General features: G+C 45.5%; 1 protein-coding gene across 4 annotated transcripts in view; it reads right to left on the minus strand.

Annotated features, from left to right (window-relative positions):
• The window catches only part of KSR2 (kinase suppressor of ras 2), a 531,211-nt gene that overhangs the window by 39,064 nt on the left and 464,269 nt on the right, over nucleotides 1–27,878 (minus strand). For all 4 annotated transcript variants that reach the window (XM_032241015.1, XM_032241004.1, XM_032241019.1 and 1 more), the window contains exons 13-14: nucleotides 26,654–26,702; nucleotides 24,466–24,833 (exon numbers count right to left, since the gene is read on the minus strand). In XM_032241015.1, coding sequence (XP_032096906.1) covers nucleotides 24,466–24,833; nucleotides 26,654–26,702 — 417 coding nt within the window. The remainder of the gene's footprint in view (nucleotides 1–24,465; nucleotides 24,834–26,653; nucleotides 26,703–27,878) is intronic.

A 27,878-nucleotide genomic window follows, 5' to 3' on the forward strand; every position in this document is an offset into this window, starting at 1 on the left:
GAGGCAGAACTGGCATTCTACCCTACATCTATTTGATACTAGGGTCTATTCTTAACCACTAAGCTACATGGCCTCCTTGGAAGTGGAAAAAAAGAGGCTGAGGAACAAGGAAATTAGTGTTCCAAGCTCCTCAGATAAGGCTTATATTCATTCTACCCACATAAGAGACCCAAGGGGGAAGTTTTCATCCTCCCATTCCTCCAGTGAGGAAGTAGTAGCCCAAGAGGATGCACGGCTTGCCCAGTATCCTTTTCTGCCAGGAAATGCTGCAGGAGCTGGGTCCAGTTTGCCAAAAGCCCCTTTTCTGAGAAGGCCTCCAATGCTGGGCTAACCCAGCATATGCCCCACTAGCCCACTACTCAGACTGCTCCAGGTCAAGAATTTGCAAAAGTGCAGATACTGGGGCTTACTAGAACCAGGCTTCTGAGATGGGAATGGCAAACTACGGCCCACCGACCAAATGTAGCTCAATGCCTGTTTTTTGCATGACCCATTAGCTAAGAATGATTTGACACTCCTTTAAATGATTAAAAATTTTCAAAAGAAGAATATCTCTTGTGCCATGTGAAAATTATATGAAATTCAAATTCACTGTTCATAATAAAGTTTGATTGGAAGACAACCATACCTTTTGTTTGCAAATTGTCTATAGCTGCTTTCATGTTAAAACAGCGGAGTTAAGGAGTTGCAACAAAGACCATAAAGCAAAGCTGAAAATATTTACTACCTAGCCCTTTATAGAAAATGTTGGCTGACTCCTGCTCTAAGAAATCAGGGGGAAGCCAACAGAAATCGGGCTACTCAAACTAGAAGGGCTTTGTTCAATTTCAGCCATTCTCCTCTGCATTGGGGTGTGGTTAAGGTCAAGCGGATTTTCCATTCATTCACTTGCTCACTCATTCAACCATTCATGCCTCTATACATGTGTTGAGCTAACACTTCCAGAGCCCTGCCAGGCACTGTGCCAGGTGTGGAGATACTGAATCTGGTGGGCAGGCACGTACTACATGAGAAAGTGCCAGCAAGTGTCATAGGTCCAGGGACAAGGTTCTGCTTAGACTGAGTTGGGCTAATGAGGGAGAAGGAACTTGAACTCGGGCCAGTGCAGATGCAGCCAAATAAGGGACCTTATCTGCAAGCCTGAGTTACACAAGGCGGAAACAGACCGAACTACCCACTGCCGCCCAACAGGGAGGGGCATGCCCCAGCCAGAAACACCATCACTCAAACATGGACATATATGTCAAGTCCATGGTTCCGTCTCTTCCTTTCCCTAATTCCCTGCCCAAACTCCTACATCACACCCTCATAGAGTCTTCCCAGGCAGCTCCTGGACATTAAATTAGCTGGACAAATGTTCACCCAAGTGAGACAAATCCAAAATTGTTTTAGAATGCCTTTCTTACAGGCCACTGGCTTTAAAATGGTCATCGGGAGAAAATGACCTGACCCGCTGTCACCACACAAGGAATCACTGTAACTGGATCAAAAGCCACAAGTGTGACATATGTCTGTACCCACAGCTGTATACATGTGCATTCTTGTTTCTGAGTGCAAGTGTATGTCTGCCTCTGTGTAAATATATTTATGCACACATGAACACATGTAAAGACGTGAATGCACGTGCATGACTGTAGGCACATGTGTGCGTACATATGAATGTGCATTCACGTGTGTAGGGGGCTTTAAATTTATGTGTATATCTATGCCTGTCTATGTATCTACATGTTTTTTGTGACCTGACTTGGGGACAGCAATATAGGTACCATCATGTCAACTGCAGAACTGGCCCTTCTCATCCCTTAGAAAGTACTCTTGAGTCTGCATTTTCCCTGAACTTTGAAATGCTCCAATAAGAAAATCAATTCTTGTCTAAAATTGGAACTTCAGATTGCCTAGGGGTGGAGGAAGTTGGGAGGGGGGTAGTGGGGAGTGAATTGTAGTGGGAACAGAACTGATTCTATTTTTCAAGGAGAGAAAATGTTCTAGAATTAGATTTTAGTGATAGTGGCACAATGTCATAAATATACTAAAAACCACTGACTGTGTGTACACTTTGAGTAAACTTTAGGGTATGTACATTATATATCAATAAAGTTGTTTTTTTTAAAAAAAAAAAAACAAATGGAAGTTTATAGAAATTCCAACTCCCTTCTTTCTGTTGCTTTTGCTGAGGAGTCCTGGGTTGGGCAATGAGTAAAAATAAAATACTCTGATTTCACAGCTTTGTCAACCAGGAAAGGAACTTCTTCCAGTTTCAACAACCCATGCCTCTGAGGGCCTGACAGCAAAGAACATTTATGTTCTCTGCCCTCGAAGCTTTGTATGTAGAACTTGTAGACAGATTCAAGTTCTTCGTAGATAGAACCTGAAGGAGATTTAAGGAGGCCTGGAGTGGGCACTGAGAGGAAAACAAACAACCATTTCATTACCCCAAGAGGAATGGAGAAAACTTGAAGCCAGGGGAGCGTGCTGGCAACAATCATTTCTTTTAGAAGGAAGAACAGAAATGAGAGTGAAGAGGGGAGAGAACTTATTAGGGGAGACGGTAGCACCTAGAGGTTAGGAGCTTAGAATCTGAAGTCAGACAGAGACAGGTTTCAGACCCAGTCTTGACATTCTTTACCTGTGAGCTTTTGGGAAAGTTGCTTAAAATACATGCTGGTAGACAGACCAGAAACTATGTCATAGGTCTGGAAAGGGTTAAATCAGAACATTCCTGTGGAAGAGACAACACCAGTGTTCATCAGATCTTGTTCCACATTGCTCTTGGGCTCACGGGACACTGCACTTTCCAGTCTCTTTGCAGTTATGTTGCATATGTGACTGGCCCTGGCCAATGAAAAGTAGAGTGTGTTTTTACTGGCCTGGTTGGGGTATTTTAAAGTGCATTGCTCAATCCCCACTTTCTCTTCTTATGCCACCCATGACCAAGGAGGCTCCAGGATGATATGCAGAGCCATTAAATCAGAACAGCCTGAATCCCTGAGTGACTGCATGGAAGAGAGCTGCCCTGGAGAACTGCCCAACCTATAGCCAACTTTACATGAGTGAGAAATAAATGTTCACAGAGATTTTAGGGTTGTTTGTCATTGCAGCATAAGCCTATCCCATGCTAACTAAAAGGACATGCAAACAGCTTGGAACATTAAAAGCACTCAATAAATATTGACAACTATGGTTAATTGGTGGACCCCAAATACAAAGTGAGTGAGGCTGTGAGAAGAGAATAGAGAGAGAAAGGGACAAGAGCAAAATCAACAAAAATAGGATACTGTAGCTAGGGCCAAACTTCCGCAATAAACATCACTAGGGAAGCCAAATTCTGGGATGGGGTAGTTGCATTTTCCTTTGTGTTAAAGAAACATAGTTCTTTTCCAAATCCCCACAAAAATGTACCTCTATTTGTAAATAACTGGGCAGCACAATGATTTTAAAGACCAACAGGCAAATGGGAATCTGTGCTTGGTGAGATTCAATTTCATGTTTTTGTTAATAGCTTTCTCCTACTTCTCACAGATAGAAAACAAGCCACTCGAGGGATATGACCTCACCTCTCAATCATTTAAAAACAGAAAATAAATGTCCAGAGATTAAAAACATGGGTTCTGTGCCCCAAAAGGTTGTCATGTGACAATGTTGCATCTTCATGGGAAAGATGAAAACTCCATGTAATCCTATTACGAATATTTCCATTAGCCACCAAGCCTCACCTTGGTAATCTGTTTCAATTGAAAGTCCTGTCATTCCCCAAAACCCAATTTAAAAGGTGCAGGGACAAAATACAAGTTTGTGCCAGTTTCTCAAAGACAGGCAAAAATCATCACTTGAGTTCATTTAGGATTCTTTTTTCCTTTAATCTCTTAACTCCAGGGCACCAAAATAATTCTTCCCCAATGTTCACCTAGGTAATCTTGCCCTCTCAGGCCTCCTTAAATTCCATAGGCACTCTAGCGTCTATCTATGAAGTTTTGAGGGTGAAGATATGGGGATCTTAACAAGCAAATGCCCAGCTACCTGCATATCCAAGATTCCTGTGCTTTTGGATGCTCTGGGAAGGTTGGTAGGAAGGGGTGCCCAGGATTGGTGCCATGGCATATACAAAAAGAGTGAGGGTCAACCAGGCTGTTCAAATAGCCCAGCACCAGAATCTTCAAAAAATATTTCAAAAAATTTCAATAGCTTTTGGGGTACAAGTGGTTTGGGGTTGCATGGATGAATTACACAGTGACCAACTCTGAGATTTTAGTGTACCTGTTATCTGAATAGTTTATGTTGTACCCAAGATGTAGTTTTTTATCCCACACTCCCTGTCTCCCTTCTGAGTCTCCAAAGTCCATTATATCACTCTGCATAACTTTGTGTATTCATAGCTTAGCTCCCACTTGAAAGTGAGAGCATATGGTGTTTGGCTTTTCATTCTTGAGTTACTTCACTTAGAATAATGGCCTCCAGCTCCATCTAAGTTGTTACAAAATACATTATTTAGTTCATCTTTGTGGATGAGTAGTAGTCCGTGGTGTATACATATCACATTTTCTTTATTCACTCATTTGTCAGTGGACACTTAGGTTGGTTCCGTGTCTTTGCAATTGTGAACTGGCCAGCACCAGAATCCTGACCTCGTGTCAGTCCTTATATGGTCCCCTCACCAATGTGGAAGCTATCACATTATACTGACCGCACTGAAGGAGGGTGGGAATAGCTGGCCCCATTGTCCATCAAGGAAATGGGTTTAACGCAAACCCTGGAGCCAGCACGGGGTGGATGTTGCCCTCTCTCCAAGACCAAAACTCAAACGTTTTGCTTTTGTGCCCTCGTATTTTTCATCAGATCCATCCCAGACTCTTGCTCAAACAGAATTGTGTTTCTGTTGCTTATACCCATGAAACCCTGGGCAAGTAATAACATTTCCTGGAGTCTGATCTTTAAAACAGTGACAATCAAACTCTCCTCTCAGGTTGCAGGCATCCAACAGCGTAAAGTATGTATAATGCGTGCAGCGTACTGCAAGTCACCTGACAAGGCTCAACTATCCACTCTTCTTATGATTGCTCATCCAGGAGGGTCAAGATACATAGGCTTTGGTGTCACTCACTGCACACCCCCTAGTTGGCACCATTTGCTCCAACTCAACTGAGCTATTTGAAATTTTCCAAATGTGACCTCTTTCTGCCACATTCTTGCCTCTGTCTATGCTGTTCCGTACACCAAGCACACCCTTCCCCATTTCTTCCAAAATGTCTTATTCTACAAGAAACAGCCCATTTCACCACTCATCAGTCCCTTTCTCTGAGTTCTCTCCATGCTCTTTGCACACCTCTGTTTCAACACTTTCTTCCTTGCATAATGATTCCTGAATTTTTGGTCTATCTTCCCCATGGCTGAGAGGCTACTGAGGACGGGCATGTCTTATAAAGCACTGCAGCTCCAGTACCTACTACTTCCTGGCTATGTTGGATGAATGACTGCACAAGCAAACAAATGGATATGCAAATTATTAACCAAGTCATTTCTGAACATTTTGATCAGGGGACACATATCTTGCTCCTCTATGACTAAGAAAGAATCTTCAAAGTCAATACACATGTCACTGGTATTGGGCCCAACAAAACATCTTCTCTATCAAAATTAGGAGCTAAATGTCAAGGCTCTCAGATGCAATTTCATAAATTATTTCAACCAGGCAGCTTAGAAGAATTAGACTATGGATTTTATTGGTTCTCTATATTATATGTTAACATTCTTTTTGGCAGCCTGAAAATGACATTTCTCTCCCCGGCTGATATCACCTCTTTCTCTACTTAGCAAACATTGATATATTGTTTTTCCTGAGTTTTTAATTTCAGGTTGCAATTTCCATCCCTGTTTAGTGCATGCATGTGATGATTTGCTTGCTTCAGAGGTTGAGAAATACAGTCCTCTGGTGTCAGAGGAGTTTGGGGCCATCCACAACCCTGACTGTTGCCTCCCAGCATAGCTGCCAAGACCACACACCTTTTCAGAAAATAAGGGTAGTAGACAGGCAGTGACAGAAATGGGGCTGCACCAAAGTCTATAGGATTCCAGAGTGCTATGCAGTTCTGACTTTCAGATACCAGGAAAGAGAAATCTGGTTTGGCATGGCTCATTTTGGGAATAGTTCAGTGGTTCCCAGTTCTGGTTCCACAATAGAATAGCCTGGAGAGATATATTTTTAAAAATCCACCCCAGATGAACTGAATCAAGATCCTTTGGGGTGCAGGGTGGAGCTCAGAGGCATCACTTAGAATTCGAAAGCTCCCGGGTAATTCTAATGTTCAGTCAAGGTTGAGAACCACTGGAAAAGCTGAAAACACTCATTTTGACTCAATAAAGGAAAAAAAATCTCTCTCATTTTCATTAAAATACATCAGAAAAACTATTTGCCCCTCACATCTGCTTTGCATTTTTCTGTTTACAAAACACTTTCACCACTTTCATCTACTGCCTGAGCTCTGTGGAATGGGCATCAGGAAGCTGAGGATCACAGAACCCAAGTGACTTCCCCAGGGCCATTCAGCACCAGGATGCCAAACCAGGTCTTCTAACCTCAAATCCAAGAGGCTTTCCTGAAATGAAAGGACCAGAGATCTTTAAGTCACTTAAGGAAGGCCATGGCCATTCACCTCCCATAAGGGAATGAGTTTAAGGGTCCTGGTTTTGAGGCTTGACCCCAAAGGACATTCATTCTTTCTTGGGTTGACCAAAGGCTTTTACTAGGCTACTAAAATGGCAACATAGAGCCACATGTCAAATTCAGACTGGATGGGGCAGAAAGAGACCAAGATGTACTCCTTAGAGACCATTTTGAGAAAAAGCGAAGGCTTCTGGAGTTGCAAAACGGGAGCCGTGAAGGCTGGTTGGTGTCCCTCTGTCACCAGCAGCCCCATCTGCCTTTAGACAATGAATGTGCTGAGGCTCTTATTCTGGTTGGTTTTCTTGAGTGGGTTAAACCTACCCCCCTGAGATCTTGTTTGAACTACTGATTTGCTTAGCAAACACTTTCTCTATAAATAATGAGTAAGTAAACTCCAGACTGCTGCTGATTGCTGATAAATTATTATGAGTTTGGAGTTAATGGGGTATAAAATTAATGGGGTATAAACAGTGAACAGCCCCCACCCTCACTCCTGTTGGAAATCAGGCTGAACTACCTCAGGGCCTGCTAAATTGGCACCTTCTCTCCCTGCCCCCACAGCCCAAACCTATCCTCTTCCCCTCCATTTATCACCAGGCTGAGATAAAAAGCCACCCTTCCCAGGGTCTTGACCTCCACGCTCATCAGCCTTGAGTTCCACAAAAGTTAGATCCAAAGGGAAGGAAACCTGCAGGAAAATACAATTCTGATTATTTTAGTTCTGCTGCCCGGTTTTTCCTTTGAGAGGAGTCTGTTTTATGTTTATATCTGAGAATGTGATCCATAGATGTACAGCTCACTAAAATTCCCATCTATCGATGCTCCCCTAGACTTATTTGTTGTTGGCTCTTAATAGATGATACCAGAATGATGCTGACCACAGACTTTCCATGCTACTGGCCATCATGCCTTGCCTCAGTGAGTTGGCTTTAACTATGACATGTTGCCTGCTTCCATCACATTCCAGAAGAAAAGCCCCACTCACAAACTTCTAGCACGTTAGAGAGTGAGATTTCAAAAACTATTTGCTGAATGGCTAAGCGGCTAAAGTAATAATAGGCGAGTGGATGGGTGTGTGAATGGATAGGTAGAAGGGTGGGAGAGTGGAAAGATGGATGGATGGATGGATGGATGGATGGATGGATGGATGGTGATTAGACAGATGGGTGGGTGGGTAGGTAGATTGACAGGTTGGATGGGTAGATGGATAGGTGGATGTTGAATGGCTAGATTTAATGGTGGATAGATGGATGAGTGGGTAGTGGGTAGACAGGATGAATGGCTAAATGGATAGGTGGATGTTGAACAGATGGATGGATGAGAGAGTGGGAGCATGGGTGGATAAATGAGTGGATGGGTAGATTAATGGTGGGCAGATGGATGGGTGGGTGGTAGGTAGGTGAACTGACAGGATGAATGGGTAGATGGACAGGTGAATGTTAAACAGATGGGTGGATGTGAAGGTGGGTAGATGGACAGATGGGTGGATGGATGTTGAATTAATACATGGATGGTGGGTGGGTGGATGGGATTGATGAGTGGATAGATGGTAGGTGGGATTATATTGAATAAACAGATAGTTCGGAGGGTGACTGGATGGGCAGGGGGATGGGTAAGGGATCTAGGGGAGATAAGATGGTTCAACTGAAAAGAGGATTGATGGAGGAGTGGTCATTCACTCCTGAGGGTTCCGCTTAGGTCTAACAGGTCCAGACAAGGAGGTACATGGGCCAGCAAAAGATGAAGCAGATAATATTATAATCATTTCACAAATAAGAAAACAAAGCTAGAAAGTTAAAAGTCTTGCCTAGACTCACACGGTGGGGAAGAAGAACCTGAACTTTTGGCTCCCCCCTCCTTCCATGCCCTTCCCTCTTTGTATTCAGCACCTGATGGAAGGCCCAACCCTCCCAACGCCATGCAAACAGCTCCATTCAGGAGCCAGATGGTGAGATAAGGCCTAGGGATGGGACAGTACCAAGGCTGGAAGAGGGACAGAAAGAAAGAGAGCAGGGACGTGGGAGAGCACACACATCCTGCAGAAGGAAGGGCTGCAAGGCCTGCTGAGCCTAGAAACTTCAGCTTATTGACAAGATAGAATATTAATCCACTGAGCTTCAGTGCTGTGTCTCCAGCTCTGAGAGCCTGTCAAAGGCAGCCCTTGTTGCTCAGAGAGAGATCAGTCCCAGGGGACCCAGACTCACTGACAGTCTTCAATGGTCTACAAACACTTCCAAACAAGTCCGCCGAGAATCCTTGATCTGCGCCTCCAAGTCCCGAAGGGCTGTGCTAATAACCGCTGTGGAGGGACTGCCCTCAGCTGGGGAAATTCTGAGGATGCTTGTGACCCCCTTCCTTGCCTTTGAAGATACCTGATCTGTTCCCTTCTCAAGGTTTCTCTCAGTCTTTTAAACACCTAGAAGAAATGGAATTTTCTTTTGAAGAGGACTTGGAGACAAATCTTTTGATTTAAAGCAAGAGTGACTTCTCAGCCACATACTTTCTATTGTCATCAAAGGGAGAAGATGACAAGAGGGCTCGGGTGAGGGGCATCTGCTTCTCATCACTCAGTCTCAGAGCAAGGACAGACACTTCCCTGGAGACCACTGAAGGGCTTGAGTGCCAAGAAATGGGGACTGACTGTGGGTCCCCTCAGTTGTAGTTCTAACTTTAAATTTGGGTCACTGACACCTGTCAGCTCAAGAAGAAAGTTCTCTTCAGCAATACAGTACTTATGTGTACTTGCTTTGATGACAGCAGGCATGAGCCCAAATCCTAGCTCCATCATTACCAAAAGCACCAAGCCCACCTGACACGTGGGAAAAGTCAAAGTGCTTAGAACAGTTCTGGACACAAAGTCAATGCTTCATATACTATTATTATGAGTATATGATTTAAAAGATTATTCCACATTTCTGTAGTCTTAGTCACTTTACGAAGAATTTTCAGTTTTGCCTAAACATCTACAGAAATGCACACTGTTATCTCAATATTATAGATGAGAACACTAAGGCTCAAAGAGATGAAGTGATTTTGCCCAAGGTCACAACATTGGGCCAGCAAGTGACAAGGCTAGAACATTCCTCCAGGACATCTAACTCCAGACCCAATATTCTTTCTACTACAGCAAGGGACAAGAGTGTTGTATTTAGGTCACCTCTACTGAGTACCCGTGGTACAGGGCTAGCGGTAACAATATCTACAACAGGCCCGGAGCAGTGGCTCATGCCTGTAATCCCAGCACTTTGGGAGGTCAAGGCGGACAGGTTGCTTTGAGCTCAGGTGTTTGAGAATAGCTTGGGCAACATGGAGAAACCCTGCCTCTACCAAAAATATAAAAATTAGCCTGACGTGATGGCACGTGCCTGTGGTCCCAACTACTTAGGAGGCTGAGACTGGAGAATTGTTTGAATCCGGGAGGTAGAGGTTGCAGTGAACTGAGATCACACCACTGCATTCCAGCCTGGGCAACAGTGAGACCCTGTCTAAAAAATAAATAAATAAATAAATAAAATCTGCAACTACAGCCGCAGATCTCAACACTAATCTGGCACTTGATGTGTGTCTGGCACCATTTTCAGAGCCTATGTCTATTAATTCATTTAATCTTCACATTTATTCCACCAGGTAGGGATTATTAGGCTATGATTATCTTCATTGAATAGATGCAGAAACTGAGGCTCAGACAGGCTAAGTGATTATCAACACAAAAGAAAAACTTGAGTTAGCAAATCTGCACTAAAGATCAATTACTCAAGACCCAGGACAACTAGCAAACCAATCATTCCCCTACAGGCTCTTTCAGTGACCATTCATTCGGCTTCTGTTTCCTGAGACCACAAGGCCAGGCACGGGTGGACACACAGATGCTCAACTCGGATGTGCAAGAACATTTCTTTCCAGTTCAAAATTTCTATATGGGAGAAAATTCTTACAAATTTTACTTTGTACCCATGAGTAAGAGAAGTGGCCGGACTATGGCAGTGACCTATGAAATTCATCTTTGGAAGGCATGGAGAATAGCCAAAAACAATAAACAAACAAAGGCTTTATGATTCTTTAAGATGACACAGTACAGCCTGGCAGGGTTAGGACTGAAGCTCTGAAATCAGAGATCAAGGTTATGCCCTGGATTACCCTGACACCAGCTATATGTCCTTGGACAAGCCACCTTACCTCTCTAATCCCCAGCTTTCTCATCTGTAAAATAGGGATAATGATTTTAAAAAGCACTATCTACAAAGTCCTTAGCACAGTACCTAGCATGCAGTAGTTGCTCAACGAATCTGTTCCCCTTGATAAATACCCATAGTGCCATTTCACAAGGAAGCCCTCTTTCACATTAAAAATGATTCGCCTGGCTGGGCACTGTGGCTCATGCCTGTGATCCTATCACTTCGGGAGACCGAGGTGGGTGGATCACAAGGTCAGGAGTTCGAGAGCAGCCTGGCCAATATGGTGAAACCCCATCTTTACTAAAAATACAAAATTTAGCCCAGCATGGTGGTGCATGCCTGTAGTCCCAGCTACTTGGGAGGCTGAGGCAGAAGAGTCACTTGAACCCAGGAGGCAGAGGTTGCGGTGAGCCAAGATCATGCCACTGCACGCCAGCCTGGGCGACAGAGTGAGACTTTGTCTCAGAAAAAAATAATAATTTGCCCAAGTGACCAACTTCCTTTCCTTATTTTTAAAGGATAATGGTGGCAAACATCAATAATCAGTTTGGAAAACAATACTGCTTAGTCCCCAGAGAGGACATGTCTCCTGGCAGTCAATGTATTTCCTGCCTCAGTGACCCCACACTGCCATTCCAGTGAATTTTAGCTCTTTGCTGCTGGGAACCGTTGCTGGGAAAGGATATTCCAGTTCTGTCTCTGATCCCTCTGATGACTGAAATAGTCCTACTAACCTGGTTCAGAGGGTGAAAAGCTCCACTCCCGACTGAACGCTAGCCCTACCCTAGAAATGTACATGGTAGGCACTTTGAATTACAGGTTGAGTTGTCAAATGTCACTGGACAGTGAATAAAGGAAGTCTGCATGCAGTGGTAAAACCACAGCCTAACAGAATATTAAGCCTGCAAGGATTCTGAGGGATACTTTTCTAGTTGCATCCCATCTGTCCATTCAACACCAGCCTCTAAGCTACTGACCACTCCCCTTGCTGCACACTGAGTGTCCCAAGCTTCCATGACAATACCTTCTCCCAGTTTTCCTCAATTCTCTGGTTCTTATCAGTCTTCCTTACAGGAATACTCTGTCCTCTTTTCTTCTCAGCTTTTTCTCATGCTCCGCCCCCTCCCCCCTCCCCCCTCCCCAGGCTGCTAGTTCTCAAAGTGGAATTCCCGGACCTGTAGCATCCGTATCACCTGGGATGACTATTAAACATTGTTAAAAATGCACATTCCCAGGCCCCTCCCAGATCTACTGAATGAGAAACTCTGGGGGTAGGACCCAGCAATCTGTGTTTTCAAAAGCCCTCCAGGAGGGCTTTTGCACATTTCAGTGTGAAATCCATGCCTTCTAATACCCATGCTTTCTCATACTACCCAGCATGGATGCCCCCAGGCTAACAAATCCAGTCTAGAACTCAACTCTGAACAACGAGATATCTAAATGTCTATTTAACTTCACCTCTTAATAGACTTAGACTCAGAGGCACCTCACATTCAGCATCCTCAACCAAAGTCTCTTGATTTTGCTCCCTGAGCCTGACATCAGTAGCCTGGCCCCAACCTGCCATCATGTCCCACCTTTCCCTCCTTTCTTCCAGTGACACCAGAAGGTCAAACATTTACAGAGCCTTGCTGCTAGGCAGAAGGGATTTCTGGGCACTGGACATCTAGACAATGAAAAAAGAAAACACTAATTACAGTTTCTCTTGGAGGAAAACCTCTCCTAAAATTTCTGTAGTTCACCGCGCCCCTCCCCCACCCCGCCAAAAAAATAAAACCAGTGAGCACCTACTTTGTGCAGGTGCTGCATTTGAATCTGGGGATACTGAGTCATTCTATCTATCTCTGTCCTCCCTCCATCTCGCTTCCCTCTTCTGCCAAAACAAATTCTTATTTCACAAAGATATATGTTCTCAATGCATATATTAATACATCTATTGATTTTCCTCTTGCCAGTCATTATCAAGATTTATTCGTCCTTCCAGCTCCCCATTGATTGAGGAAAGCAGCAGTCCCAGTGGTCAATCAATCCTGATATACTCCATGACAAAGAGTCAATATCTGTTTATTATTTGATTTATGGGCTTAATTATCTTAAACATGATCAGGCAGGAGACAAGGCCAAAGTTGAGCAGTGACCAAGCAACTGGAGCCAGGTTGGGAAGGCATCAAACCAAAGCCTGGGGCCCAGCAAGTTTCTAAACAGTGCAGACACACTGATTTTGCCCTTCCCACTCCCGGCCCACCCTCACCACCCCAGCACCTGCCGCAAGGAAAGGGAGGGAAAGGGACAAGTGGCAGGGTTTCAATTTGTGCCTGCTGCCAACTCAACAAGTCACAAGCTGGGCAGGTTTGGTGGTTTAGACAGTGAGTCTGATTTGGAGGTAGGTCAGCTGTTGTCCCCAGGGAATGGGACCCAGCAGTGGGGAATCCCTAAGGTGTCCGTGGGGCATAAGAAAGTAGGATGGACTCGGGCAGGGCCAGGAAGGGAAAGAGGACCAGAGGATGGATGGATACGAGCTTTGCTATGAATCAGACAGTCTATTCCTAGCTTTTGACCTTGGGCAAAATTGTCATTAAAAGCTGATTCCCTGCAATCTGACCTACCTGCTTGCAATACTGGTTTTTTTGTCTTTTGAATCCCTTTCATGATCTCTTGAAGCAGATACCATTCAATTTTCCCGTTTACTGACAAGGAAATGGGTTGCATGGTACCTACTTCAGAGAGTTGTTAATTACAATGTTGTCTCCCAGTGCAAAGCTGTCCCCATGCTCCCAAATCTTTGTTTAACCACTGCATGCCGGCAATACTGAGGAAATCATCCCTCTGCTTTCTGGAACACATGTTAAGGGCCTGATGTTGCCCACACTTGCCTTCAAAACACGCGAATGCAGCTGGCTATTTTTAACATTGGTAAATAGTGAAAGCTGTTGAAAATGCCTTCATTTCCAAAGGCCTGTCAACTCCCTGTTGCTTTCCCCTAAGGGAGGTATGCCAAGAATCTCTTAGAACCTAGGGCATTAAAACCTGCATTTGTTCCTGCTAATGTCTGATTAGAAGCAACACTAACTGTCCACCCTATTTTTGGAGGAGGGGAATACATCAACAACCCTACTGCAAGTTCTCTTAAGAAGAGGGAATGCCCCAAGTAGTCTTTCTAAAATGCAAACCAGACTGTGCCCCTCCTCTGGTTTAATCCCTGGGTGCCTCCCCCATGGCCTTTAGAAGAAAGGTTCAAGTTCCTTAGCCTGACTTGAAAGGTCCTTTAAGATCTCTCTGGTTTCTCTCTTGTTTGTTTGTTCATTAGTCTTTTAAGACAGGGTTTCACTCTGTTGCCCAAGCTGGAAGCAATGGTACAATCATGGCTCACTCACTGCGGCCTCAGCCTCCCGGGCTCATGCAATCCTTCTGTCTCAGCCTCCCAAGTAGCTGAGCCTACAGGAACACACCATCATGTCCAGCTGGTTTTCATATGTTTTGTAGAGATGGGGTCTTCCTAGGTTGCCCAGGCTGGTCTTGAACTCCTGGGCTCAAGAGATCTTCCCACCTTGGCCTCCCAAAGTGCTGTGATTACAGGTGTGAGCCACCGTGCATGGTCAGATCTCTCTAGTTTCATATCTCTTGCTACTCCCCATATATATCCTCTACTCCAGCTCTTGCCCCTCCCCCTGGTCTTGCTACCTCCCCTCTAAGCCTTTGCATATGCTGTTCCCTCCATTAGGAATGTCACTCCCTTCTTGTCCACCTGCCTTATTACTTGGTTGGATAAGGGACAGGTTCTGGGTCCCTGTGTACCCCTGAGATCTTATTGCAGAGATCACAACACCGTTGGAGAATCATCTAGCTAATTTCCTTGTCTGTGAGCTCCATGAGGGGCACACATCATGCCTTCCGCTCTCTATTCCCAGCATCAGGCACAGGACCCTACACACAGTAAGTAAGTGGGGCAAATATACTCCTTTATCGCACTGTTATAACTTACATCACATACTTAGCATCTCTTTCATCACTGTTACTTCTCCCACACCCTGTAGTCATCTCTCTAGTGTGTACTGTATTTTCCTTATGTCTCACTCATTTCTCAGTGATTCTAAGTAAATAGCACCATTCATTGTCTCCTGCTATATTGCCTAGAGGATCAGGCTGTGCTAATGCATGTGAACGTATTTACCCACTCAACAAGTCTGTATGGAGGACCTAGTATTTTGGGGGCTGGAGATACAGAGGTGAGTCAAAGAGCTGAAATCTTTGCTCTCCTGGGGCTTATGTTCTAAGGTGGGGGAGGCGATATAGGGAAAAAAGTGAGCAAACATAGAAGAACAAAAGAATGATTATCTTATGATGAGAAGTACCTTAATGAGAATAAAATGTGGGCCAGATGCAGTGGCTCATACCTGTAATCCCAGCACTTTGGGAGGCTGAGGTGGGCAGATCACTTGAGGTCAGAAGTTCGAGAACAGCCTGGCCAACATGGCGAAACCTCGTCTCTACTAAAAATACAAAAATTAGCTGGGCAGGTGGCACGTGCCTGTAATCCCAGCTACTTGGGAGGCTGAGGCAAGAGAATCACTTGAACCCAGGAGGTGCAGATTGCAGTGAACTGAGATTGTGCCACTGCACTCCAGCCTGGGTGACAGAGACCCTGTCTCAAAAATAAAATAAAACAAAATGCAGCAATGTAATAAGAGGAGACAGAGATTGGGGGAGCTGCACAGTGGGAACAATTTTGGGTTGGCTTCTGGACTTCATGCTCCTCTGGTTGCCTCTACCATCCAGCCACTTCTTCTCAGGTCCCCTTGCAGAATTTCCCATGTCAACTGGGCCACAATCCAGCAGGCACTCTGGGCTTCAGGTGCTCCAGGCTTCAGGTGCTCTGGGCTTTGTCCTCAGGCAACCCTCCTCTCTTCCTCAGATGACCTCAGCTTCAGCAGAAGTCCATGACTTCCATCACCACGTCTATGCAGATGACTCATACACAGTTATTTCTAGACCCAACCTTTCATCCAAGCTTGAGACCAGGATATCTAGCTCCCTACTCAAGATCTCCCTCTGGATGGCTCAAAGCTTAGAGAGGTTCAGCAACTTGGCCAGGGTACCAGGAACAGAGCTGTAGTAAGCTACAGTCACTGACTCCTATCATTTCATATTATAATAAACACAAGACACCTGCTGTTTATACTGTCAAAGATGTTTTGGCACCTGAGAGAAAATATATGACTTCTACCATTTGCTGCTACCATTATTAATGCTGTTGTTATCATATCATTATTATTGCAGCATCATTTTGCAGGAGTTAAAAGTTATTGAGCACTCGAGTTACAGGAGGCATTATGCTATAGTCTTTCCATATACATCTCTAATTCTTATCACCATCTTGCAAAAGAGATAAGTGTTATCCTCATCCTATACAGATCCCCATCCTATATGGAGAAACTAAGACAAGCAGGAGTGAAGAAATCTGCAATAGATCCAAATGCCAAAGGGGAGTGTTTCATACACGTATTGTTTAGTGAAAATAACAAGTCATGAAACAGAGCTGCTGGATGAGTCTACTGTTCATGGCAGAAGATCTATCCATAACGATGAGTGTGTGTCCCAGAGCTCCTGGCTGTTCATAAATCCCACCATTTTCTCTTGGGAATACAGTTAGCTGTTTTGCAGCCTTCTTTGCAATTAGGTATGGACAACAGACTCAGCACTCACCAATGGCACATGAGTGGAGTGAGGGGAACCATTTGTAGGCAGCTCACAGACCACCCCTCCCCCATAGGATGTTCCATGACCCTTCGTTTTTCCTAGCTAGAGGCAGAGGACTGTGCAGCTTAGAAGAAGGCAAATCCAAAAGACGGACAGGGTTTGGATCCCCTCCATAGATGGAGAAAAGCCACCTACCATCTAAAAACTTGCATCTTGGACTATTACATGAACAAGAAATAAACTACATCATGTTAAATTACTTCATGTTTTAAGGCTTATTTGTTACAGCCGCTACCATTACCCTGGCCGATACAAAGTGTGAATTTACGCATATTCTGGGACATATGCCTGGATGGATATACACTAAGATGTTAATGTCATTCTCTCTGGCTGGAGGCGTTATGGGTGAATTTCATTTTCTTCTTTCTGCTGATCTGCATTTGCAATCGCAAACAAGTCATTCACTTGTGTAATAAGATACACAATTTTTTAAAGTGACGACAGATGTCACACGTGCTAATTCAGGATCTTTGAGATTCGAGGAAAGGGGTGGCCAGTGGTGAGGTCTTCACCCATGCAAATCCTCTGCTGCGCATAGGATGGGTGACACAGACGCATGCGATGTACATGAGATGATGCTGATACTAATGGTAATGACACTGTACATTTATAGCGCTTCCTTTACAAAAGTCCCAGGGTGCTTTACATTTCAGCACAATTAAAGGCAGCCACAGACAAAAAACCTTTTCAGCTGTGCTTTATAAAGGGAAAGCGATTCAGCTTTTTGAACATAAAAGGAAGCCGATTCCACTCGATGATGGGGACGGAATCTTCATGTGCTCAGGCCCCCCAACTCCTGTATGTTATATTTAGGACAATCAAACTGGCCCGAGAGGAGACAAAAATCAGAGAGACCGCAAGTACGGGAGTTACAGAAAAAGCAAGCTGAAATCTCACCCAGGCACTGAGTTACCACCTTAACAGAAGGCAGGGTTCTCCATGCGTCTGTCTGTCAAATATAGCAGCTTGCTGCTGTTATACTTGAAAGCGTGGAAAACAGGAACTGATTTGGAGTTGGAAATAAATAATCTATTAGGTAGTTCCTGATATTTACTGGATTGAAAATGCTGTGCAAATGAGGCCCCATGGGATTTTTCATGACTACCTTGTCCCTAGGAGATGGGCAAGTGCTGGATATTTCATGCATGTGGGCAACAGTTAACCTCACATGACTGAGAAGATGCCTCTCAGACTCTGGGAACCCAGCGAGGGGACTGGTGACATGCGCCAAATGAGAAATTTTTTAAATCATCCTGTGGGGGAGGGCGGGTCTGGGGAATTCTAGTTCTTCCTACCTCTTTTTTCCTGAGGCACACAGTGTGAGCCCCTCAACTGCAAGATGCTTTGGTAATGCCCCTAATACCTCGCCCTATCCTACCCCAGTCCCTGGGAAAGGATCCTGATGAAATTCACTGGTATTGTTCCTGCGAGCCCTACACAGGTGGAAATGCCAAGCTGACAGTCAGGATACTCCAGAGCCCTTTCTCTTCGCTTGTGCCCTTTGGTGCTGGATTTCCTCGAAGCCATCACTATTCTAACCCATTTTGACACATCGAATCAACCAGCTGAGTGCAAGAGGAGGTAGAATCTTGGCCGTCAGGAAACCCCCAGAGTAGTGTGGGCAACTCCCGTTTAAAGCCTTACACGGGCTTTCCATAGCCTTAGGATAAATGCTACATTCCTTTCTATGGCATTCAAAGCCCTGCCATCACCCGGCCTCTGCAGCCCCGTTCTATAGCTCCTCAGACGTGCTAATCTCATGCCTACCCCAGGGCCTTTGCACTGGTAGTACCTCTACCTGAACTGCTCTTTCTCTGCCACTTGGCATGGCCATCTCCTCTTCGTCATTAGATCCTAGCTCAAATGTCACTTCTCCTATGAAGCCCCCTCTGAGGCTCTCTTCAAAGTAGCCCTCCCGTCACTCTGACCCACCGATCGCCCTGTCTGTGGCCTTCACAACACCTATAATAATGCTTTAATGATCTTATGCATTTGTTTAACTTGTTATTATCTGTCTCTTCTGGAATGCAAAAAGTCCACAGTACAAACTGTAGACTGTTCTGAGTGCCTATCACGTGGTCTGGCACTGTGCCAGGGTCCGATGTCTGTGGAAGGCACGTTAGTGGAATGTGCTAGTGCTGAAGCTAACAGATGGCTCTCAGGCCCCTGTAGGTGCTGATATTGGATCATTCTAGGCCCTCACCCATTTTGGACTCAGCTGCTTACCTCTCAGTAGCGCCTCAGAGAAGAGGTTTCCAAGGTGTGCCAGAAGCTCTTGGCAGTCGTAAAGGCAGTTTGCTCCAGGTGGGAAGAAGGACCTACTTTCTTTAAAGCAGCAGGTCTCACAATTGAGCATAAATGAACCACACTCCGCTTTAGGGCTTCCTAAAACCCAGCTTGCTGGACACACCCGCAGAGGTTCGGATTCAGTAGGGGAGGGTGGGAGAGAGAATTCGCATTTCTAACAAGTTCCCAGGTAAGGCTGGTTAGGGAACCACAGGATAAGAAGCACAGGTTTAAATAATTTTGGAGTTCTAGAAAATTATCTGGGGAGTGGGGAAGGGGGTGAGGTGGGGCTTCTGTGAGGGACTGTATGTTCTGCTAGCTCTGCACAGCAGTTTTGTGAGTTGCTAATATTTATGGAATGAGTGTTTTTCAGGGAAAGATAGAGTGTGTGCATTTCTTTGTGGGGATGTGGGAAAGAGAACAGGAGAGAAAGAAGAGAAGAACTGGTGTGTAATTTAGGAATATATGGAAGAGGAGTGTGTGTGTGGGTGTGTGTGTACGCGCGCACACGGGTGTGCTGGTGCCACAGGAATTTACAGATTACCGGAGAAGCACATAAACACCAGAAAATCAAAGCAACAAAAATGAAACTCAGTTCTAATAAGCCGGTGGTTCTTAAACTGAGGCATGAACAAAATCCCCTGGCACTTACTAAAAAATACAGAGGTTCATGCTAATTGAAGTAGGATGGGGCGTCAGCCCTGAATGGTCATCAATTTCTCCAGCTGATTCTGATATGACCAAAAATGCAGAATCTCTGTGCTATGGAACTGCTCACAGGTGAAGTCCATTCCCCTTGATCTAGCTAAGGCAGCCACTGGCAAAGAAGAAACCTACTAGACTAGTATTGTATTCAGATATACATTTGCTTATTCCCAGTTCTGCCAGTTATTTTTTCTATGACTTGGGCAAGGGCTCCCTCTGATTTTCTGACCTCAGTTTTCTCACCTGTAAAATAGGCACTGGGATATACTGGAGAACCTCACCACACCTGGCCTGAAGCAAAGCACTTGCTGAAGGCTGGTGGAAACTGCAGCTTTTTTGGTTTATTTTTGAGGGCTCTGCCTTGGTTCTACCCCACAACCGGGGAAGTGATTTCAGCAAAGAGGCCCAGCCATCCCACCTGGCATGCATGGCTTGCCTTCTGCTGGATCAGAGCTTCACCCCCTGTCAAAACAGCAACCGTAATAGAGTGATCTCCATAACACAGTTTGCCAGTCTGACTGAGGGCAGCACAATAGAGTGAAAGGAAGGATGCTGGGTGTCCACCAAGATCATCAGCTCTTTGATTACGATGGGAAGTTAGGGCAGAGAAGCGGATCATTTCCTAGAACTGTTCTGCCTTTGCACTGGGCAAGATATCTCCCTTTGTGCACCCACCCTTCATTTTTGAGGCTTCCTCATTCTTGTCCTCCAACAACACCGTGCCGCACCCCTGCCCACAACCCTCCAATGGCTGCTCACTGCCCTTGACATAAAATCAGGACTCCTCACCAGGGATTTTACAAGAGAGGGTTTCAAACCTGGCTGTGTGATAGAGTCCCCTGCATGCTGGGCAATGTCTCAGGGAGCATTTCTGGTTGTCACAACTTGGTGCCTGGTGCTACTGGAATCTAGTGGGTAGAGGCCAGGGATGCTGCCGAACATCCTACAGGGCATGGGACAGCCCTCACCACAAAGGCTTTTCTGACCCCAAAGATCAATAGTGCTGAAGACGAGAGACTCTGCTCTGGGGCAGGGCCAGGCACTGTTAACTATATTAAAAGCTCCCCTTCCTCCACCAAGCTTGAGAAACCCTGCCTTTTCCAAGTCTTGCTCCTGACAGCTTCTCTACCCTCACTTTCTCCCCTTTGCCCTTGCCTGCCACCGTCACAGTCTTTTTCCCAGAATCTGCATTTTTACAACTTTCCTCTCCTATGACTGGTGCAGGAAGGTCCAGGTACACCATCTTTGAGATGCGCTGCTCAAGACCTGTTCCCAGCTGCTTCTCAAACACAGCTCATTATCAGACAAGCAAAGAATACTGTCAGAGTTGGAAGGACACCGCAACAAACATCTGCTTCCACCTGCTCATTTTACAGAAGGAGAAACTGAGGCTTATGAAACCCCAGGTAGCAAGGTAGAAGGGTGAGAGACAGTTTCACTCAACTCTATTGGCCTTCATATTTCACTTGGAGTTTTTAACACGAGTGATTGTGCAGACGGTTGATAGCTTTGCAATAATCCCATAATGACTCAATCGTGAAACAATCTAGCAATCCTGCTGCTATTAGCATTTGTGGCTACAGCAATTGGGTAACTAGTTGGTTATTACGCATTCCCTAAGAGCCACACATATTGCATTGCAAGGAAGCTAATCTTAGAAATACTTGTTAACTTCGATGATAATTACTAAGTAATTGGCTAGAATGCGCCATTGTGAATTGATCCAGAATATACCAGGTAATTATCTGGTCTTATGTTCCCTGTAAAACAAATCTAGGGTCCAAAAATGGTTCCAGTTGGTTGGCTATCATCCAACCATCAACCTCTGCCAGCCAATCGTGCAAATGCAAGTGATTAATCAAATTACTCAAATATTTAGTTTCAAACTGAACGTGCAGATAAGAAACCTGGAGAGCCAACAAGTGGACAGAGCTGAATGGCAGAGAGGGATGCACAGAGTCCCTCCCTAAGATAAATATATAACAACACAATAATATGGAATCAATGCCACTTCTTTGGGGCTCATCTGGCATCCTCACACAAAATACCAAAACACTTCAGAGACCAATTACACGTCCCAAAGCTGCAGAGTCTTTATCATGGTGCCAGGAAAAGGCTGGGCTATTTGTGAAATCTGTAGGCAGTTATGGTGCTTGGGGGGGGGGGGGCTCAGAATTTTGTACACAATAGAAGAGGGCCACAAATGCAGCTGGCTTGCAGGATGAGCAACACATTTTCATAATGACCACTCGTTTTTCAAGGATGGCTGCTGAGTTTGTCTGTTTCCAACTTGCTAGCCTTTGAGAAGGGGGTGAGGGAGGCATGGGTGTTAGGCTCCATAGATAATGCTGAAGAGGGAGGCAGGCGGGTGGTGAGGAGCTGACCAGAGAAAAAGATGGGGTAAGAGCTTAAGATGGGAGCAATGGGGAGAAGGCCAGGGGTGGGGAGAAGACCACCTTCCAACCAGACTTGTGTATCCCAAGTAATAGGCTATTGACTGCTGCTAAAAGACGATGATATATACTGGGTAAGAAAGGGAAGGAAAGGGAGCTAAGGGTCTCTCTGTAGTAGATTGCAAAAAGAGTCACAGATTGTCCCTACACTGCATCCGTGTCCTTGCAGCGGGACATTGCAGATCTTCCCATTCAGAGGTAGAGGCTCTGTCTCCATGCCTTGAATCTAGTGGAGCATAGGAGTTGCTTTGGCCAACAGATATAGGTCTTGACCTCTCATTGCACTTGGAAACCTAAGGCTGCCAGGAGATTGAGCCTGAGCTAGGCTGTTGGGGATATCCCCTCACAGTCTGCCAACCAGCAGACACATGAATGAGGGCATGTAACACTGACTATCCCCTTGTTGACCCAGAGCTGACCACAGTCATCTACAAGAGCCCAGCTACTGAGTCTGGCTCAGCCCAGAACTGTCCACAGGATAGAGAGAAACCACTAAGTTTTGGAGTAGTTTGTTACTCAGCGAAAGCTTATACTCAGAACAGCTCAGCCCCTGAAGATTACCTGGGCTGATTTCTTCAAAGCCACTTCTGTCTGGTGCAGAGTTGAGAACCACCATCTTTCCCCTGATTTAAGAAGAGTTGGAGGCCCATTCCTAGATGGCCAATCTTTCACCAGCACTTATCATTCAAAGCGCGAGTCACTCTAGTCAACCCATCATCTGCATAATCTATGGATACAGAATATAATGCACCTTCTACCAATCACCAAGTTCTTATAAGTGGATTCAAGGAAGTTTTGTCTCACACGGGAAGAGATCAAAGACACACCAGCTCTTCTCTGAGCCCACAGCATCTGCTTTGGGCCTGCCAAGATGCAAGACTTGTGCATTTGGGGTGTCACTGCTTAAGCTAAGTGGAGGAAGGAGAGACCTCCTAACTGGCCCTTGGCATCACAGGTCATATTAAGAATGCCACTGCAGAGGCCAGTCCTAATGTTATAAGAGAGCCAGTGCCAGAGTTTAAAAACACACGAAAGGATTGTTTCCCAGCTGTTTCATCGAAACCAAAGCTATTTTTCCCCAAGCCCCAAGTCACTGGGAGAAGCCAGAGAGCAAATCCAAGAAAGTCCAAGAAACATTCTCAAAATGTTAGTTCTCTATTAACTATCCCTTCTGTGTAGCCATAAACCACAGATCCTGGATATTTCAAACCACAATGGGAAAGACTGCAAATGTGCTCTGCAACTTTCATGAAAACCAAAATAACAGTTATCAGAATCTTGGCTCACACTTGTAATCCCAGCACTCTGGGAGGCCAAGGCAGGTGGATCACCTGAGGTCAGGAGTGTGAGACCAGCCTGACCAACATGGTGAAACCCTGTCTCTACCAAAAATACAAAAATTAGCCAGGTATGGTGCACATCCCTGTAATCTCAGCTACTCAGAAGGCTGAGGCAGGAGAATCACCTGAACCCGGGAGGCGGAGGTTGCAATGAGCCGGGTTCGTGCCCTCGCACATCAGCCTGGGGAACAAGAGTGAAACTCCATCGCAAAAAGAAAAAAAATCTTAATCAGGGGACTGCAGACTACGGCCCATGGGCCAAATACAGCCCACTCCCAGGGTTTATAAATAAAGTTTTATTGGGCCACAGCCCTGCAATTTCATTTGCAGATTGTCTATGGCCGCTTTCAGACTCCAGTGGCCAAGTGCAGTAGCTGCTACAGAAACTGTATGACCCACAAAGCTGAAAATATTTACTATTGGGCCCTTTACAGAAAAAGTTGGCTGACTCCTGATTTAGTGAAATCTACTCATTTCACACATGAAGACAGTGACTCTTTGAGAAGTTGTTATGCAAACACTTGGACTAGAGGGGGAACTAGACCCAATGTTTCTGATTCCTCATTTAGTACTTTTTGGTTTTGCTAAAGAGTTTTAGCATTAAAAGTATTTTCTGAGGTTAGGCGTGGTGGCTTATGGGCCTGTAATCCCATCACTCTGGGAGGCCAAGGCAGGAGGATTGCTTGAGGCTAGGAGTTTGAGACCATCCTGGGCAACATAGCGAGACCCCGCCTCTACCAAAAAATTAAAAAATTAGCCAGGTGTGACGGCACACACCTGTAGTGCCAGCTACTTGGGAGGCTGAAGGGAAAGGATCTCTTGAGCCCAGGAGTTCAAGGCTGCAGACAGCTATGATCACACCACTGCATGCAAGCCTGGGCAACAGAGTGAGACCCTGTCTCTAAAAAAACAAATAAATTAACTAAGTATTTTCTGGAATCTGAAATCTTAAACCATGTAGGTGAACTGTGCCTGCTGGAACTGGAGATGGTCTATTAACCAGAGTGGTCAAGTAAGCAGAAAACCATTTGTCAACCAGGCCAGAAGCAGAGCTTTGGCAATCCCTGGGTGGAAGCCCAGGTGGAACTGACCTGGTGATGATGGCCAGGTGAGGCGGGCTCATGCAGGCGCCCATGAAAAGCACCACGTTCTCGTGCCGTGTCTGCCTGTAGGCCATCACCTCCCGCTTGAAGGCCTTGAGCTGGTCCTCGTTGTCCCTCTCAATGTCAATCAGCCGGATGGCCACCTCACCATGCCAGCGGCCATGGTACACTTGCCCAAAGCGGCCCTTTCCAATGAGCTCGCCGATCTCCAGCTGCTCAAAGGGGATGTCCCACTCCTGAAGGAAGATGCTGGTCTGGCTGGCCTTGCGTGGGAAGCTCCGGGCCGAGAGGAGGGACAGGTTCATCTCCTCGAAGTCATCCTCTGACTCCTCGGCCTCATCGTGGGCCTCTTCATTCTGTGGCCGAAGTGGGAGAGAGGTCAGAATGGTGCTTGCCACTGCCTCAGCCTCCCTCGTGGTCCTGCGGGGTCCCGTGTGCATGCATAGATCTTGACACATCTCTACATGGATTTGGAGCTGGTGCAGACATACATCCCTCTATTTCCCCAGGTAGCTCTGGTCTAGAATCATACTACAGTGAAGGTGCTAAAAGGGAGATCATGATCATCTAACTTTCTTGTGCTAAGTGGGGAAATACTGAGGCACAGAGAGAAGTGTTAGGGGAAAATCATCCATTTTAATTTGCTGGGATCTTCCTGGTTTTAGCACCGAAAGTCCCTTATGTTGCCCTGGGAAGGATTCACTCCAGATCATATAGCCAGGCAGAGGAGGAACTAAGATCCAGGTCTCTGGACTTGAATATCTCATGCCCTTCCTATTCTTCCAAGGTCTTTTGGTTTGGTTGTTTATGTGCATGTGATAAAGTCGACAGGCTAGACCAGCTAAAACATTGGGTACGTCGTGCATCTGCATGTAACATGTAACAACCGTCAACATGGAGTATCTTTTGCTTCCCCCAGGGAATTTGGAATTGATGATTCCAAAATTGGGAGAGGTCAGAGCTCCAGGCTAGATGTCTGAGGCTCCTACAGCAGCTGGGAGCAGGTAGGAGACATGAGAGTGAGAGGTCAACAGAATGGGCTTAACAATCAGACCAAGTGAGCTGAAATCCAGCCTCTGTGTGACCTTGAGCAAGTTGCTTGACTTCTCTGAGGCTGCCTTTCCTGATTGTAAAGTGGGGGTAATAAAATCTGCCCCAGGGGCGGTGTGAGGTTTTAAATGAGATGAAGACCTGTACTAAACACCCAATGGGAGGCCCAAGAAAATGCAGATTCCTGAGTCCCACCCAGCTCTATTGGATCAAAATATCAGCAGGCCAGGACCAGGAATCTGCATTTTTACCATGCACACCCACATGACTCAGGCATACTTAGGCATGGCTACCACTAGAGTTCAGTGCTTAAGGTGCAGGCACCATATCAGCATGATATCTGGGGGTGCTTGGGGGTGAATTGCCTCTTGGATTCTCCTGCAGAATTGTGGGAGCAGCAGATACCTGGGCCAGTGGGGATTCCCAGAGACCCTGGGACCTGATGAAACAGCCTGAGAAGGCGGCCTCTTGACTGGGTACATGTCTTCCTGACCCAAAATACCTGAGCAAGCTGCCCTCGATGGCACGCTCAGGAGAAACAATATAGGAGACATTGGTTTCTCTTAGGATCATTTTCCAATAACCAAATAGTCCCAGAAAAGAACACGATTTTCCTTGGAAGCCCTGACTCTATTCCTTTCAGTGCAAGACACAGTGCAGTGGCAGAGCTGAGTGATCAGAACTCCATGGTTTCCAGCCAGGGCATTTCATGTAGTCCTGCAGCCACTGAGGCAGGTGGGAAGAAGCCCCAGAGCATTCTCAGCATTTCCAAGCCCGGCATCCCTGAGGCCCCCATCTCCTCTCACTATTGTTTTGAAGGCAGCGGGGCACGTCCCCCTTGGTATTCACCCGGCCCTGAGCTGATCTTTCAACTAAGAATGCAAATCTCTTGCCAATTTCCGCACAACTGGCTTTTCTATGATGCCTGCCATATAACGGCCCATTAGGCTCAGTACCGGGAGGGGCCACCACTTGCTAATTGTCCTGGAGTTAGAACATCCATCAGTCAGGGCCTCCGCAGCCCCCACCTGACCCCAAGCCCTCTGCGTCATCGAAAACGTCAGTCGGCTTTGCCAAGTCTGGGCAGCCCCTGGAAAACGTTGCTTCACTGCTTTCTGATTCTCACCTCTGACGTTGGCTCCACTTCAATTTGAAGTAATGGATTTCCTTCCAAGCTGTAAAGAAAGAAAAATAAATGTGATCCCTAGGTGAAAAGGTAGCTCTGTATATTGTGTTTAGCTATGTATGAAGAAGCCCCAGATGGGAAGTTGTCACCACCAAGCCTTTCTCTCACATTTCATTTTAACACTTGTGTCTGAAATAATCCGCAAGCTCGCCACAGAAACATACACACACACACACAAAACAGTACACAAGGACATTGTTTTAAGTTGATTTTCCGGGCTGCTCAGGGGTCATTTTTCTTTATTGCTTTGGTTTCAACTGACATAGCAGCTTTCTTATAAATCGGCCTAACTGCCCTAAGTAGACAAGTCCTCAGAGCTCTATGTGTTTGCCAGGAAAGAACTAATCAGATCTCCGAAGTTCACTCACATTTGGAATTTCTTGGAAGGATCTTAGTGTTCTTGTTTGTCTGATCATTCATGTGACTATTTAATAGATGTGAATTAAGGAACAGTGTTAGGCCCTCGGAAGGATATAGAATTGAAACTGGCGTGGCTTCTGACCTTAAGAAATATTGTATTCCTACTGAAGGAAAGAAAGCCACTATTCAGATACTATGCAGACAGGCTAAAAGTAACAAGGCCAAAAGTTAGGTATGAGTTGGATAAATGGAGTGTGGCGGGAATTTCAAGACAAGAGAATTACTGGATGTATTTGAAAGTTTCCAGTGTTTGAGGTAGATCCTGTCAGTCACATGGAATTAGGATATGTGGAATGAAAATAAAAAGACTGTATTGAACTGGAAGACCGTGTGTGTGTGTGTGTGTGTGTGCACACGTGTGTGTATGTGTGTTGGCGTTCACAAGCTCATGAGCTGCAGTTCTGTTCTTAGTAAGCAAACACGTTGGGTACAGATGCTGGCGGGGGTCACAATGTGTTTGTGTTTGTGCCACATAGGTATTATGGGATGTGCTTTGTGCAGGGTTGTCTTGTGTGCATGTGAGTTGGGGGTACACACAGGATGTCGAGGGGAATGCTGTATGCCGATGGTATAATTGGGTGTGTATTCGAGGTGCGAGAGAAATGTCAAATGCATATGACATTTGACATGTGATGGGTGAGGGGCACAGTGTGCATTAGAGGTATGTTGTGGGGGTTAGACTTAAGGATGTGTATGTGTTTTTGAAGTTCAGCACAGAGACAGAACTGGGCTGCTGAAGGCATGG

Source organism: Sapajus apella, unplaced genomic scaffold (assembly GCF_009761245.1).
Source record: "Sapajus apella isolate SASKATOON/1434 unplaced genomic scaffold, GSC_monkey_1.0 scaffold2, whole genome shotgun sequence".
In the NCBI taxonomy this organism is placed as follows: domain Eukaryota; kingdom Metazoa; phylum Chordata; class Mammalia; order Primates; family Cebidae; genus Sapajus; species Sapajus apella.